Source organism: Coptis chinensis, unplaced genomic scaffold (assembly GCF_015680905.1).
Source record: "Coptis chinensis isolate HL-2020 unplaced genomic scaffold, ASM1568090v1 utg1364_pilon_pilon, whole genome shotgun sequence".
Classification (NCBI taxonomy): domain Eukaryota; kingdom Viridiplantae; phylum Streptophyta; class Magnoliopsida; order Ranunculales; family Ranunculaceae; genus Coptis; species Coptis chinensis.
This window is the reverse complement of record NW_028238101.1, coordinates 23,352-38,419: the sequence shown is the minus strand read 5'-3', so window position 1 is coordinate 38,419 and position 15,068 is coordinate 23,352. Positions and strand designations below refer to the sequence as shown.

The following is a 15,068-nucleotide window of genomic DNA, read 5'->3' as shown; positions in this document are numbered from 1 at the left end:
ATTGATGTAAAACCCCTTATCCGCTGCTCCTGGCCTAACACACGTGAACGAATGCACATTTATCAGATGGGAAAAATTGATTATCGCTTTCATTACCACAATAGCAAATTCAAAATAACATTACAAAGCTTGAATGAAGCAAATACAATTTTCTTTAATTGAAAGTACTCATAGTACAATTTACTCATGAAATTTTTTCAGCATCCGGATGTTCCACGGCCGCTTGATGCTCTCCCCTTAGGGTGTCTGCAGCCTGTAGGTTCCGGACGTCCCTGCCTCCACCACGGTGTAGGGTCCCTCCCAGTTGGGTCCCAACTTTTCGTCTGTCTCCTTCTTGGTGGCCGGGGTCACTCTCCGAAGCACCCGATCTCCCACACGGAATGTCCGCGGCTTCACCCGCTTGTTATACTGTCTCTGCAACCTGCGGTGATACTCTTCCAAACGGATGCGCGCAATGTCTCTCCTCTCCTCTGTGAGATTCAGTTCCTCGGCCAGAAGTCTTTTGTTAACTCCTGCCTCTACAGCCTTGGTTCGTGTCATTGGGGCCACCATCTCTATTGGGATCACCGCCTCCACCCCGTAGGCCATTGAGAAGGGAGATTCCCCTATAGAAGTCCGCGTCGTAGTGTGATATGCCCACAGTACAGGATTCAACTCCTCTACCCAACACCCCTTGCGCTCTTCAAGTTTTTTCTTTAAATTGTCCATGATCACCTTGTTGGAAGACTCCACCTGACCATTCCCATCAGGATTGTACGGGGCTAAAAAACCTTGTTTCACTTGATAGGCCTGGAGGAAGGCCTTCACTTTTCCCCCTGTGAACTAAGTCCCGTTGTCCACGATAATAGTGTGCGGCAGCCCAAACTGGCATATTATATTTTCCCACAAAAACTTTCTCACATGTTCCTCCTTGACCTGCTGCAAAGCCACGCCCTTAACCCATTTTGTAAAATAGTCAGTCGTGGCTAGCATAAACCTCCGCTTGCCACTGGCCATGGGCAGGGGTTCGACAATATCCAACGCCCACATAGCGAATGGCCAAGGGCTGAAGACCTTATGCAACGGTTCTGCAGGTGAGTGTATCAGCGGCACAAAGATTTGGCACTTCCGGCATCTCTTGGCATACTCAGTCGCATCTCTCTTCATGTAGGGCCAGAAGTACCCCTGAGATAGCAACCGATGAGCCGTTGTCTTCCCTGCCGAGTGGCTTCCATAGCCTCCTTCGTGAACTTCTCTCAACACCTCTTGCGCTTTCTTTGCGGTCCTGTGCATCTCGGAGTGGTCCGGGACGACGTTCGCCGATACAACTCCCTTTCGCCGTAATGTACCTTCTTGACCTCTCCCATTCTCCTTTTCTCATCCTTGTCCCCGGTATCTATCCCCGACAAGTAACGCTTGATAGGTTCCATCCACCCCTGCTCTTGCTCGGTGGTCAGGCACACGTCTTAGTCCTCCGCGGTGATTGGTATGCTTAGCAGCTGGATTTCGATAGACCTCCCCTCTGTCCCAGGAAGCACTGCGGCCACGTAAGCCAAAGCGTCGGCATGCCTATTCTCTCCCCTACCTAGATGGGCAAAGCTAATTTTCTGAAACTTTTCTGCCCTTCTCTGCACCACCTCTAGATATTTAGCCATCCGAGGGCACCGTGCCACAAATCCCCCATTGACTTGACATACTACCAAATTCGAATCTGAATATATTGTGAGCTCCCGCACACCCAAATCCCTGGCCAGATCCATCCCCACTATTACTGCCTCGTACTCAGACTCGTTGCTCGACGCCACGAATCCCAGTTTCATTGACAACTCCAGGCGAGTGTTCTCAGGTGTGACTAGCACCACCCCAATTCCGTTCCCAGTATCCGTGGCTGATCCATTTGCAAATACCCTCCAACCATTTCGCATGTCCCACAGATCCAAGGGGTCGTGATTTTGGTCTGTCTCTTGTTCCATCACCATCTCTTCCCCCCAGGTGGGGACCTCGGCCGAAATTCAACCAGGAATTCTGCCATTGCCTGAGCCTTTTCTGCGGTTCTGGCTTGGTACTCAATCTCATAAGAGCTGAGCAGCACGACCCACTTCAACATTCTTCCTGATTTCTCGGCCTTCAACACCTGCTTGAGTTGCAAATTAGTCACCACCACCACCGAATGAGCGTTGAAGTATGGTTTCAACTTTAGTGATGAGAAGACCAATGTCAGGGCATACTTTTCGATCCTACTGTACCTAGTTTCGGCATCCAGCATGGTTTTGCTTTGGAAGTACACCGGCCTCTCTGCCTTCCCCATTATCTTTATCAGCACTGAACTAATCGCACACTTTGAAACCCCCAAATACAAGTATAGCTTTTCTCCCTGCCCTGGCCGCGACAAGATCGGAGCCTTGCCCAAATATCCTTTCAATTCCTGGAACGCCCTTTCACATGCCTCAGTCCACGGAAGTCGCTCGTCCTCCTTAACAATAGATACAAGGGCCGACACTTGTCCGAAGACTTGGATATGAACCTATTGAGAGCCGCGACCCTACTAGCGAGCCTCTAAACTTCCTTCACATTCTGCGGTGATGGCATCTCTATCAACGCCCTAATCTGATCCGGGTTCACTTCTATGCCGCGGTATGTGACTATATACCCCAAGAATTTCCCGGACGTCACCCCAAACGTGCATTTCTCTGGGTTCAACATCAGCTTATGTTTTCGCAATATGGCAAACGTCTCTTTCAGCCCCTCCAAATGTTCCTCTTCGGTCATACTTTTCTCTGCCATGTCATCTATATAAATTTCCATCTTCTTCCTGATTTTATCCTCGAACATCTTCTCTCCCACTCTCTGAAACGTGGCCCCCATATTTTTCAGACCAAAAGACATCCGGGTGTAGCAGTACGTCCCCCCTTCCACTATGAATGTTGTCTTTTCTTGGTCAGGGCCATACATCACCACCTGATTGTAGCCCATTGACGCGTCCATAAATGAAAATAACTTAAATTCCACGATTCGGTCCACTAGTTCGTTTATCCGCGACATGGGGTAACAATCCTTTGGGCATTCCTTGTTGACATCTGTAGGCACGGCTACCACATTGGACAACCATTCGGTGAACTTGCATTCGCGGATGATACTTGCATTTCTCAACTTCTGTACCTCCTCTCTAATTCCCTGTGCATGTGAAATCTGTGGCATGCAAACTCTGGATCTAACCCTACCAACTCCTCGATCGACCATGCAAACACAACACTGTTCGCAGCCAGCAAGGCAATCAGTTTCTCTCTCCACTCCTCTGCCAAACTGGCTCCAATGTTCACGAACTTCTCCTCCTCCGCTATTCCAATGTTTACAACCTCAACCTCGTCCATCGTCTTGCCCCCGATGGGCGGCCTCTTCTCTTCGACCGCGATTTGTAATTGCTATGATGGACCGTCCCCTGCCTCCGACGCTCCCTTTCGGTGTCGCGTATCGGACTTTTGCCGCCACCGGTGTAGGTTCACGACGCGACTGACGCTCCTTATCTCGTACATTCCTCCATTCGTTGGGAACCAAATCACCTGGTAATACGTAGAAGGAACTGCCCTCATCTCATGAATCTATTTTCTTCCCAAGATCACGTTGTATTGTGAGTTAGTATCCACCACCATAAACTTGGTGAAAATGGTCACCGGCCCCGCAGTCACCGGCAGTACTAGCTCCCCCACTGGCACAGTCATGCTGCCGTTGAACCCGAACAAATTACTCCGCGGAGGCTTCATTTGCTCATTTTCTATTCCCATCTCTTCCAGTGCACCCTGAAACAGCAAATCCACTGAACTTCCACAGTCTATCAACACCCTCTTCACCATGTAATTTCTCATTGCTATGGTACCCACCAGGGCATCTTCGTGTGGCGAGCTCACCACTCGGATCATTCGTGTAAACTCTACCGGTCACTCCCTCGCTGCTTCGAACCGGCCGCGGACGCCAGAACCGTTTATCTGGCGGAGGCCGGCAAATTCTTCTCCTTTATCCCGTGGCGTTCCTCCCCAGCGTTTCTCCGTTGAATATTACATTTATCGTGCCCAGGATTCTTGCTGCGCCGGAACCCTCTCGATCAGCTGAGCTTCTTTGACATGTTCTTTCAACTGTCCTCTCCCAATCATTCTTTCTACCAACCACTGTAAAGCAAAGCATTCGTTGGTAGCATGATTCCTAACCTGATGGTATGCACAAAACGGCTTTCCTTCTATCTCCTTTGGCGAGCTCCGTGGCTCTTCGTAGTGCCGTTGTCCCCTGATCAGAGGCAAGATCTCCTCCAACGACTTGTTCAGCAGAGTCAAATCTATCTTGCGATACGGTTTTCTTTCCCTGTACTCCCGTTGAGCCTGGTCTCTGCCCCTCTCTGCTCTCGGTATCTCCCTCCCGTAATTTCCTCTGTCCCTGGCTACGACTCTATCCTTGTCTCTTCTGTCCTCCACGGCCACGGCATGTATTGACTTGTCAGGTTTTTTGTGTTCCTTACTGTTCCTCCGCAGAATGTCCTCATACCTGATGTAACGTTCCACTTTCAAGTATAAAGCATGTAGGGTGGTAACTTCAATCTTGGACACTGATTCATGTACTCATGTCCCCTGCTTTAACCTGTGCTGGAACGCTATGACCGCGGTGCGTTCATCCAAATTCTCCACCCTCAGCGTTTCTTCCTTGAACTCGCACGGGGAAGTCCCCGAAGTGTCTCGGGCGGACTTCGCTGGCGTTAAAAGGTCCGCTTACGTCGACCACTCTCTTCTTCGATGGATGAAGTGATTCACAAAGGCTTGTTCCAACTCCTCGAACCTCTTAATACTCTGCGATGCCAACCGATAATACCAATCGGATGCTCCTCCCTTCGCCCGGTGGGGGGAACATCATGCACCGGAGATCGCCAGATTTCCGCCTCTTTTGCCACAACGGCATCTGCTACCTAAAATGATGCAAATGGTCAGCCAGGTCTCCTTTCCCATCGTACCTTTCAAACCGCAGCTGCGTGAATCTCTTGGGTACCTCCACATTCCAGACCGAGTTAGCTAGAGGATTCTGGTGCAGGCTATCCACCACCTTTTTGTCGCGCCGTGTTTTTCCTGCTCCACCGCGCGGTTGGTTTCTCGGTCTCTTTCAATCATTTCTTTCACCATTTCCATGGTAATTAATGTCTCCACCCCGGTTAGCCTCAACCGTCGTACGACCCCCCTCACTTTGCACCTCTATTTCACTTCCTGTCAGAGCGGCTGTTTCCGCTCCCCTCTGGGTGTCTTCCCTTTCTCTCCTCAGCTCATCATTTTCTTCCCTAAGCCTGCCTATCTCCTCTTGAAGTAACCTGGTTGCCTCAGCCATTGAATCTTCGACTTTCTCTTTCCCCACCTCTATGTTTTCCACACTAGCTGTCTCGATCTGTACGGCCTCCTCCCTCGTTAGCCTTCCTCTACCTCTTCCTCTCTTAGCTGGAGCCATGCTTTGCAACTTCCTGAATCGTTGACCTACCTCGTCCCCACAGACGGCGCCAAATGTATGAACACCACTTACAACCTCTAATGTTCTATGTCCTAATACTCTCCTCCCTCCTCTTTCTCTTCTCTCCCCCCCCCCCCCTTCCCTTTTCCTCCACTGTTCCTCTTTATACTACCCCCCTCCCTTCCTAGCCGTTGATCCCCCTTTATCCTTTGGTCCATCTTGTCACACCTGTATTTTTAGGTTTCCGCGGCCCTGCTCTCATGCCCCCCGTTCCTCTCTTGTTAAGTTGCCTCCCCTTTGACTCTGACCGCGTTGTTCTGTCACATGTTGTCGTACGGCTCTTCCACTTTTTGCGTAACCCGCGACCCGATATCTGATTAGCTTCGGCTCCCTCCGATTCTTATGATACCTCGGGCCGGCAGACATGTCATCTTTATAACCCAAAACGGGTCGACACATTATTATTATGAGAAATCCCTTGGAAGAGAATATAAGAGTATCCTTGGTTTTCTTTTCTGATTTTAGCACATAGTCATATGGTTACTTTCCTTGTAGTGTTTTTTTTCGTTATTTTACTTTCCTTGTAGTATAATTATTTCAACTTAGGGTGTGTTTGTTAAATTTTAACTCATGGAAAGGAAAGGAAATAAAATAGGTGGTCCACTCTGGAATGGAATGGAATGGAAATGAAATAATTTTAAATGGTATGTGTTTGGTAAACTGGGGAAAGGAAAGTAAAAACTGGAGAAATGAATAATCATGTTTGTTTGCAAAAGCTATGGAAAGGAATAATTGTATTGTTGGGTCATGGGTGTATTAGTAGTAAGTCCCTATCTATCTATTTCCTTTCCTTTCCTTTCCACAAAATTTTCAGGGGTTAGCTAGGGACACAAAACCTTTTCCATTTCCATGATTTTGTTTCCATATGGAAAAGTCCATTTCATTTCCATGGGTAAACAAACGCCTTAAAAACTATGGAAAAGGTAGACCACTCTTATTTTCCTTTCCTTTCCATAGTGTTTCCATCATAACAAACACACCCTTAGTAATACAGGATGGCAATTGGTCATGTACGTCATCATTTAAAAATTTAGTTTATTATTGTACGTAGCCTAACCAATTTACGTATCGGTCTGTTCATGTTTGGCCAAGGTTTTGAGCTAAAAAAAAACGTCTGGCTAAGGTTCATATAAAGTGCGGAAACGATAGCTTGCAATCTCACGAAATGATTCTAAAACTTTTTGACTATATTTTTTAAGCGTGAAGCCACAACATAATCTTCTTATAATAAGTGTAGGAGCGTCATATCAAACCCAAGTGTTTTATCATTAATCTATTCTTAGAGAATATAAAGGGACCTCTGGTAGTGTGGTAGTAATTAATTTTAGGCAATTGACAATGTAATTTGACTGATTTTTTTGTATAAAAATGTTTGAACAATGAAATTCGTGGTTTGATTTTTCACTGTCGAGGGTACGTTTGGGAACGGAAATTAGAATTCTAGTGAGAATTAAAACTCTTGGATAATTGAATTCTCAATGATAATGTGAGAAATAGAGTGTTTGGTTGTCCACGAGACCGAGAATAGAAGTCAAGTAACACACAATTAAGTTGAACAGAAAATCCTTGCAAAGTCACGGCTTACTTGCTCTCTCCAAATATAAAAGAGTAAAGCTTTATTATACCATTTATTTATACTTTTTCTTTAATAATTAAGGTCACATTCTGTCTTTACTATTCACTTTATCTTTCTGAGTTTTGAAAAAAAAAAATGGGGGAAATCGCTCATTTTAATCCTTCAATCCATAACTTCTTAAACCAATTTATTTCAATTCACAATAAGAATTTGCTAATTCCAATGGAAAGAAATCAAGAAATGATGTTATAAGAAGATGTAAGCATTTTAATTTAAAACCCTGATATTAAACTATTTTTTTCAATTCAACAATTTTGCTGAGTGTTTTGGAGACGAAAGAGCTCATAGTCTTAAAATAGTCTATATAAATGACTGTAGGGAGCTTAAAGTGGTCAAGCCTTTGCTTTCTCCTAGTCTGTCTTGATTGTTCCTTTTCGAGATCCATGGGGTATGTTCATAATTTAAATGTTTTCATTTATCTACTAATACGTTTTGTTATCATATATCCCTTATTAATTACATGGTCGTTGTCCCTGGTTGGAACACATTTTTGGTACCGATATAAACAATTGACCTCATGTCTGTTTTTTGTTTTTTTTTTTTTGATATGCTGACTTGTAAAAAACTTTGCAGATTGCCACATCAATGATTGAGACCGGAAAACTACTGTCTGCAAGTCCAGTAACTGCGACTGATGAAAAACCCAAAGAAGAAACAAGGATGTTTAAGGTAAGCAGTACTTTTATAACTTTTGCTGCTAGAGTTAAGTTAGCTGTTAAAAAGCTCCTATTTGAAGTGTTTACGTGTATTGTTTGTTGCTCATGCAGTTTGGGGAGCTACAAGTCAACACCTGAGAAAGCCTACATTGGAGCAGGGATAAGTATTGTTTTCGGGTATAGAATTCTGAACACTTTTTGTTTTTGAAGAAGAGAATAAAGCGATTTACTAATCACTTTTGACTTTTGTACATGATAATTTAGTATCCTCTCCTGGGAACTGAGTCAAGGCATCCAAAGCATACCTGAGAGCTCATTGCAGTATGCTAATGACAACGCGTTGCTGCTGGGAAAGGTGTTTAAACCTTAAACCTAATCTTAAGTTTTATCGTATATTTTTACTTCCAGAATCGATACACTGACAGAATACTTGATCCTCTGTTATGGTTATATGAATGCAGTCATTGAGGGGCGCTCTCCTTGCAATTTGTTATTCTTCAACAATTTTGTCCGCATCTGCGACCGTGGGACTTATTTTACTGGGAAGACAACTGCAATCTGAGGAGCAGTGAAGTTTTAAGAGTTGGTTCAATATCACTAGTTTGGAATCTACTCTTGTATATTGTATATATTGAAATGAAACTAGACCGAAATGATGTTCTGAATAACTGAATACAAGATATGTGTGAACAAGGCCCACGTTGTCAATCCAGGTACTGTGTTATTTTGTAAAGGATAATACCCACACCATAAAATGTCTCATCTACATTTGGATCAGTCTTTGGAGCTGCCCAGTTGCGCCCAATTAACTATATGCTTAGGAGTTAGGCCGAACTGGGCAATGTAAATATGTCCACCCTCGTCAAAATGGAGCTCTCTTAAATATGTCTTGGGCGCATTTCCTTCTCCAAATAGTATTTTATCACCCAAGTCAGCAGTTAATATGGAGTCGTGGAAACATGGAGTTCTCAATCAAACTATCCATTTCTCTACCGTTCACCATTGCGTTTGTTAGACAAAGACGTTGGTGGGAAAAATTGTTATCAGTGGAAATTTGAAATATGCTTACCAGCTTATGGCCTTAGGTCCCGGTTTGTTAATTTGAGTTGAGCCAAGTTCTTATCCGTGTTTTAGGAGAGGCTTGGGATACATGTCCAAAATATCCAAATGAATCACTAAAAAACCTGAGCTACAAAGAAGAGTATTGGTGTAGTGCAAATGTGCAATCTGTGAAACAAATTTTCTTTAATGCTAAGGAAACTGTATTTTCTTCAGTCAAAGCTGGTAGTGTGAAACAAAATTTCAGAACAGTAATAGTTAGTTCACAATAAAAAAGGAATAAAAAAAGGAACTACATAGAATTATCTTCCCACTTGCAACCCCAAGTGTTTACATTCACTATAATCCGCTACAAAATGCTTTTTGAGTTGTTAGTTTCCCGATTTCGCAACCTTTCTTTTCTCAATCTGCCCAGTTAATGAGCACTGCATCTCTGTCCAACTGATTGGGACCATGGTTCCTCCTATAATAAATACCATGAAACATCATTAGTCAAAACAAACAAATTTTAAATTAAAATTTTAAAATAAAAAAGGAAAACAAAAAGTAGATTGAAAAATCACTAAGGTCAGTTTTTGGGTGTTAAAGTAGTGTTTTTTTTTTTTTTTTACTTGAATTTTATTAATTAGTGTGCATAAAACATACAAGGAAGTCACACATTTTCAGTTCAACGATCGCCACTCTAACCAGAGTGGCTAACAATGACATGTAGTGAATTGGCAGGCTTGAGAGGACACTCCGAGTGAGAATAACTCGTACTCCTTTTGACATGAGTTTTCTTCGCCATCCTCCTAATCTTCTTTGCACTGTGCCAATGACAAGATACCAGACAGTTTTAAACTTGTCTGATAGTCCCGAGTAACTGCATGGAAGACTACCCGTTCCGCAACCCATAATGCCAGCAAGAGTATCAAAGTTGTTCACTTTACCAACCTATTAGAAAAAATTTAGTCATATAGTCCTTTAATCCAGACACTACCTTGAAAATCAACATAATAGACTTCATTACCATGTGAGACCGAGGCATTCATCAAAAATAGTGTGTCATCTGCAAACTGAAGCAAAGCCACCTCAGTCCACTGGGAGCAGATCTGAACTGTCTAATAAAGCACATGGCCACAGCCTTCATGACCAACCTGCTTAGAGCTTCCATAACTATATTGAACAAGAACGGAGAGATGGGGTAGCCCTGGCCCAAACCCCTTTGATTTCTGAATCAGCAGGTGATCCTCTACTAATACTGAGAATGATGCTGAAGTTGTACAAGTACAGATTCACATGGTATATTCCTACCCGGAATCCCTTCCTCCTCATCAAGTCCTCAAGGAAACCGCAGTTTACATTATCATATGGCTTTGAAATCTCTACTTTGCACAAAATAACATTTTCTTTAATTTTTAAACGGACTTCAATACACTCATTTGCTATAAGCAGGCCGCTCTGAAACTGTCATCCGCCAACAAAAGCACTCAATGATGGAAACAATTGATGCTACAACCCTACAATTCTAGTAGCAAGAACTTTCGAAACAATGTCCCCAACCAAACTTATGGGCCTGCAATCCTTAAGTAAAGAGCTCCTACCTTATTGGGGATTAACAGTAATCTCAAAACTCCACAATGAGTTCATAGATTTCACAGAACTCTACAATGTGTTCCTAATAGTCTCCGCCGCATCAATGACCTCAATGCCTTGAATCTTTAGCTTGTTAATGTTACGGATCCTACTCCTAGCATTGGCTGTTTCGTCGTAGAACTTGGCGTTATCCTCCCCCTGTTTATACCATCGCACTCTAGGTTTTTGTGGCAATGAAATTTCCTCCCTCATAAGAATTTGACGCTCACTCTTAAGGCTAGCCCTATCCACCTTGTCATCAGAAGTCAGCAAAGAGTGTTCCTCCTTGTCAACTCAACGATCTCCTCAAACTTACATTTTATGAGCTGATCAACTCTTCCAAAAACCTCTTTATTCCAAATTCTCAGCTTCTTTTAGAGATCTTTGACTTCACACCACCATACATAACTAGGAGAGCCCTCAGAAGAAAGTTATGGCCACTAGCTTTCCATAAGTTACACAAACCACATTAATTCAAACCGAAAAGGCTTAGGCCATCTAGTAGATTTAAAACAATCCAGCACAATAACTCTATGATCGGAGACATATTTCGGTAGAGCAATTTCCTTTGCATGAGAAAACTGATCATCCCAGTCCCTTGACACAAGAAATCGATCGATTCTGCTCAAAGCCCTACTGTCAGACAAAGGGTAATCAGCAAAAAAGTTTTTCGAGACAAAATTGTCAAAAAGACACATATCTCTCATGCCCAAACCTTATAATAGTAAAATCCCCTCCCAAACACCACAAAAATTCTGACCATGCCCTAACATCCTCTAACTCCTCCTGAACATGCTCACGCTGCTTGTCTTCTTTTGGCCCATAAACGCTCGTCATCGACCAAGATTAGTCGAGTACATACCACTTATAGCATGTAAGTCCCAAACAAACTACCTGTTATATCAACAAGATCAGAATTACATGCTACCACAATACCACCTGACAAGCCAATTGCAGGATAATACAAAGTGATAATGGAAGACTTGGTTCCTCCTATTTTCATTTCCTGTAACTGAAGAATCACTGGTCTATGCTCCCTCATCAGTAATCCAATATTGTTGGACGTCTCTTCATTACTTAACCAGTTTGATTGGCATGATCAGACTCTACTTCCCTTAGATCTTCCCCATGATCAGCATTAACAGCAACAATTGACCCTCCAATTGCCCCAAACACTCTGTTCAAATCCAAGGGCACGACCATATATCTATGGGCATCCAACTCAAAACCAATTGGTGATGAGTGAAGAAGCCCATGAACATATATACTTTTCTGCGAGGCTTTCCACACCTCATATGGTACTAAATATCTCAACACGTCCCCTCACGTGTGGCGTTACTTGAGCCTAACATGTGAACAAACACATTTGGGTGACATGGATTAAACAAAAGGCCCTTCGGGCCAAACACAATAGCCTGCAATGATGCCATATTAAATATGGGCATCCAACTCAAAACAATTGGTGATAAGTGGAATCCCAGGGACATATTAACTTTTATGCGAGGCTTTACATATCCCATGTAGGAGTAAACATCTCAACATACAACATAAATTGTCAGCATTTTAGCATCTATACAAGTACATAACCTATTGGCCAGCAACGATACGTCAAGTGTGTTGGCATTAACATTATTCCCCCTTACTGAAAAGTGTGTTGGCATTAATTTTGAAGATAAGTTTGCCTCATTTTACATCTTAGTTATTATTACTACCATTCAACACAACAGAATATTCAAATTATCATAAACTCCCACCAATATTGGACAGAAATTTTAGACTCGCTGAGATCTCCTAACGAAACTATTTTAAATGATAACCGCGTACTAGAATCTGAACAATGGGGTAACTGAAAGAAAATAAATACTATCAATTTAGTTCCTTTAAATTTGCGAGGAAGGGTTGCACATCTGAAACTTGACACATGAAATTTTGGGCAGGAAAAAAATACGGACGTAGACCTCCAAGAGGCACCTAGAGGATCCTAGCTGCAAACTTGAAATAATACAATCTTGGATATCATCAAGCCGAAATTCAGCATTCATGTAGACCACTCATAAGCCCTAAATTGCATGAAGTTATACTTACTTCTCTCAACCCAGATTCTAGACAGCAACCTTAGCTATTAGCAAATCAAATGACACTTTTGTAAATAATCTTCAACTTCATTGTTGTTATTAACAGTCTTCTATTATTTCTTATAGATCCCTAAATGATAAGACCAAGAGAAGAACCATTCAATACATCTAACATTGCCGTCCAGACTATTAGACTATTCAAACTAGTGACTAGCAAGGAAAACACAATAGAAATTCATACCTGCTGTGCTTTCAGCAGATACAACACCTAATTCATCCTTTGCAGTAGAAAGGTAATATGCCCTAGCATCCCCAAGAGAGAGCTTAAAGAAACATGTTAAAGATGACTTGCACACATTTTCGGAAAACAATGAATTCTAGCCAATAAGGTAAGAAGAATGAAGATTTCTGCAAACTACTAGAAGCATACAACCTTGCACCAAATGAAGATTTGTACTAACACTCTTATATATTGTCTTCATTTTTAATTTATTTAACATATTTTTTACGATTTTTTCATTGTACCTTTTTGGAGATTGAGTCGCCTTTGAGGCTCTCCTTAAGCTTCTAAGAGGTGTGGCGCCTCAAGGCTTTCATGCGTAACTCTAAGCATTACAAGAAATAGAATAGGTATTGGTTAGGCAGATCCGAGCTTTAGTTCTTTCACCACGGTTTATCGATAACAACTACATGCAAAGTTTCTGGCAGATCCGAGCTTTAATTCTTTTACCATGGTTTATCGATTGCAACTACATGCAAAGTTTCTGAAAGGCATATATTGACAAATGAAAATAAAGGGACTTTTCACAAAGGATACAACTTGAGCTTTAACAACATCCCCAGGACGAAACGATGAGTGCATTTCCACTTTATCAATTTCTGTTGCTCGAACATCTTGTTGCCTGTCAAATTATATTGTAGATGATCAATCACTCAAGAAACAAGACGTTACAACTCTGAGTTCAGAGGCACTAAGAAGTAGAAAAAACAAGTTCACGTTCATGAATTCCAAGTAAAAGTTCAAGACCTTGGGTAATAAACGGTTAAACAGTTTATTATCCCGGTATGTCAAACAGTGTACTAACTTGTAAGTCGTAACGTTACAGGAAAATTCCATTTCGTGTTTACAATGTGTCAAGTCTCAGCATATTGTTCATGTTAGCACTATATAAAATAGAAAAGAACAGGACATATTCGTATTCTTTCGCTCTTCCTTTTTCCTTTTCTTCATATTTTTCCTTCTTCCGCCTTTTGTTTCTCTTCAGTCTTAGTTTTTTCTTCTTCCGCTGTTCAATTATGCATATCTTATCATCCCAACTTTTGTAGGAATCATTTAAAGTTTGTCAATCTCCATCAGACAACACGCCCAAATATTAGGATGAATATCATTAAACCAAATCTTCAAATGAATCACATATTTCCTTACCACGACCATCACGTGTACTGTATACATATAATTTATACTGATTAATTTAACACTGGAAACGATACTTTTGGCGCAATACATCAGTAGTTCTCCATAATACCAACTTCCTAAACAGACATTATAATGATTCCCATTTCCCACAAAAAGCAAAGCATACTGTAGAGTGTATATATACCTAATGACACCATTGAATTTCTCTCTTACAGACTTGGCACCAACGCACATAATATCAGCAGAAGCCATTCTTGGCATCACTTTTACAACCTGGCATAAACATGTAAGAGGAAAAACATTATAACAGTCTATAAATTTATGGTAATATATATATATAGATAAAGGAAAATGGGAGTTGGACATCGAAGAAGCTTACGCGGGCAATAACGATGGAACCAGCTTCGGGCACAGCACCATGAGCCTTGTTACCAGTCACCTCCACAGTTGGTCTCTGAAACAATAGACAAGATTATTACTATTATTGGCATGCATGTGAGCATGTCTATATATAAATAAAAAGAAGAGAGTTTTGAAGAAAAAGAAAAGGACCTGGTCAGTGGAGTTGGGCGTAGGAGGGATGAAGTTGCGAGTACCAGTAATGGACGCGTAGACGGTACGTTTCTGGGGTGAAAGATACGCACCGCGTCCGGGTATTACATTTGAGGATCTTCCCAATACTTCTCCTGGTGTTACTATTACTTTTACTTCTGCTGCTTCTCTCTCTACTTCCATTCTCATTCTCTCTGTTTCTCAAAAGGTCAAAATGTCTGACTGCAATCTTGACTTTAGGTCGTGGCTGACTGGGCCGAAGTCCAGGCCCATAATAAAGAGCCGAATCCGGTCTTGGGTCCTAAGTCCTAACTGAGAGGTTACTACATTTCCCAAAAAATGGTTTTCCCCAAATCCGGTCAATAGTACAACCCTCGTCTCTTAATTTGTCTATGAGAGAACAGAATTTGGTTTGAGAACAACTTTGGTTTGGTAGGACAGAGGAAGATGGAGGATTGGAGTTAAAGACAAAAAAGAAAAAAAGAAAAACAGGAAAAACCAACCAAGTGTATTTTGTCGCATAACCCCTTTCTCCCAAAATGTTA

At 42.2% G+C, this 15,068-nt stretch overlaps 2 protein-coding genes and 1 pseudogene across 4 annotated transcripts; 1 reads left to right on the top strand and 2 right to left on the bottom strand.

Moving 5' to 3' along the window:
- Nucleotides 1–1,951: 1,951 nt before the first annotated feature.
- LOC147474085 (uncharacterized) lies at nucleotides 1,952–2,287 on the bottom strand. The gene has a single exon (XM_086586678.1). It carries the CDS (start codon nucleotides 2,285–2,287, stop codon nucleotides 1,952–1,954), a length of 336 nt encoding a protein of 111 aa, XP_086442804.1.
- A 4,222-nt stretch (nucleotides 2,288–6,509) lies between these two features.
- LOC147474084 (uncharacterized) lies at nucleotides 6,510–8,539 on the top strand (annotated as a pseudogene). The gene is made up of 5 exons (XR_015210121.1): nucleotides 6,510–6,524; nucleotides 7,724–7,819; nucleotides 7,918–7,983; nucleotides 8,071–8,161; nucleotides 8,268–8,539. The product of XR_015210121.1 is annotated as an uncharacterized LOC147474084 (transcript).
- A 506-nt stretch (nucleotides 8,540–9,045) lies between these two features.
- LOC147474083 (Nucleic acid-binding, OB-fold-like protein) lies at nucleotides 9,046–14,742 on the bottom strand. 2 transcript variants are annotated; one of them, XM_086586676.1, is made up of 6 exons: nucleotides 14,524–14,742; nucleotides 14,351–14,425; nucleotides 14,156–14,244; nucleotides 13,372–13,456; nucleotides 12,796–12,877; nucleotides 9,046–9,328 (listed from the first exon to the last, which is right to left on the bottom strand). In XM_086586676.1, exons 1-6 carry the CDS (start codon nucleotides 14,710–14,712, stop codon nucleotides 9,237–9,239), a joined length of 612 nt encoding a protein of 203 aa, XP_086442802.1. In that variant the 5' UTR covers nucleotides 14,713–14,742; the 3' UTR covers nucleotides 9,046–9,236. The 2 variants fall into 2 exon arrangements, with proteins under 2 accessions (XP_086442802.1, XP_086442803.1); XM_086586677.1 differs by lacking the exon at nucleotides 9,046–9,328 and adding an exon at nucleotides 12,379–12,684.
- Between the last annotated feature and the right edge of the window lie 326 nt (nucleotides 14,743–15,068).

Coding starts and splice junctions, on each gene's coding strand:
- LOC147474085 (XM_086586678.1), bottom strand. CDS start 2,287: ATGGGGAAGGCAGAGAGGCCGGTGTACTTCCAAAGCAAAACCATGCTG.
- LOC147474083 (XM_086586676.1), bottom strand. CDS start 14,712: ATGAGAATGGAAGTAGAGAGAGAAGCAGCAGAAGTAAAAGTAATAGTA. Junction 12,878..13,371: donor ATGTTGTTAAAGCTCAAGTT/GTATCCTTTGTG, acceptor TGTTTCTTTAAG/CTCTCTCTTGGGGATGCTAG. Junction 9,329..12,795: donor ATCTGCTGAAAGCACAGCAG/GTATGAATTTCT, acceptor TATTTATTATAG/GAGGAACCATGGTCCCAATC.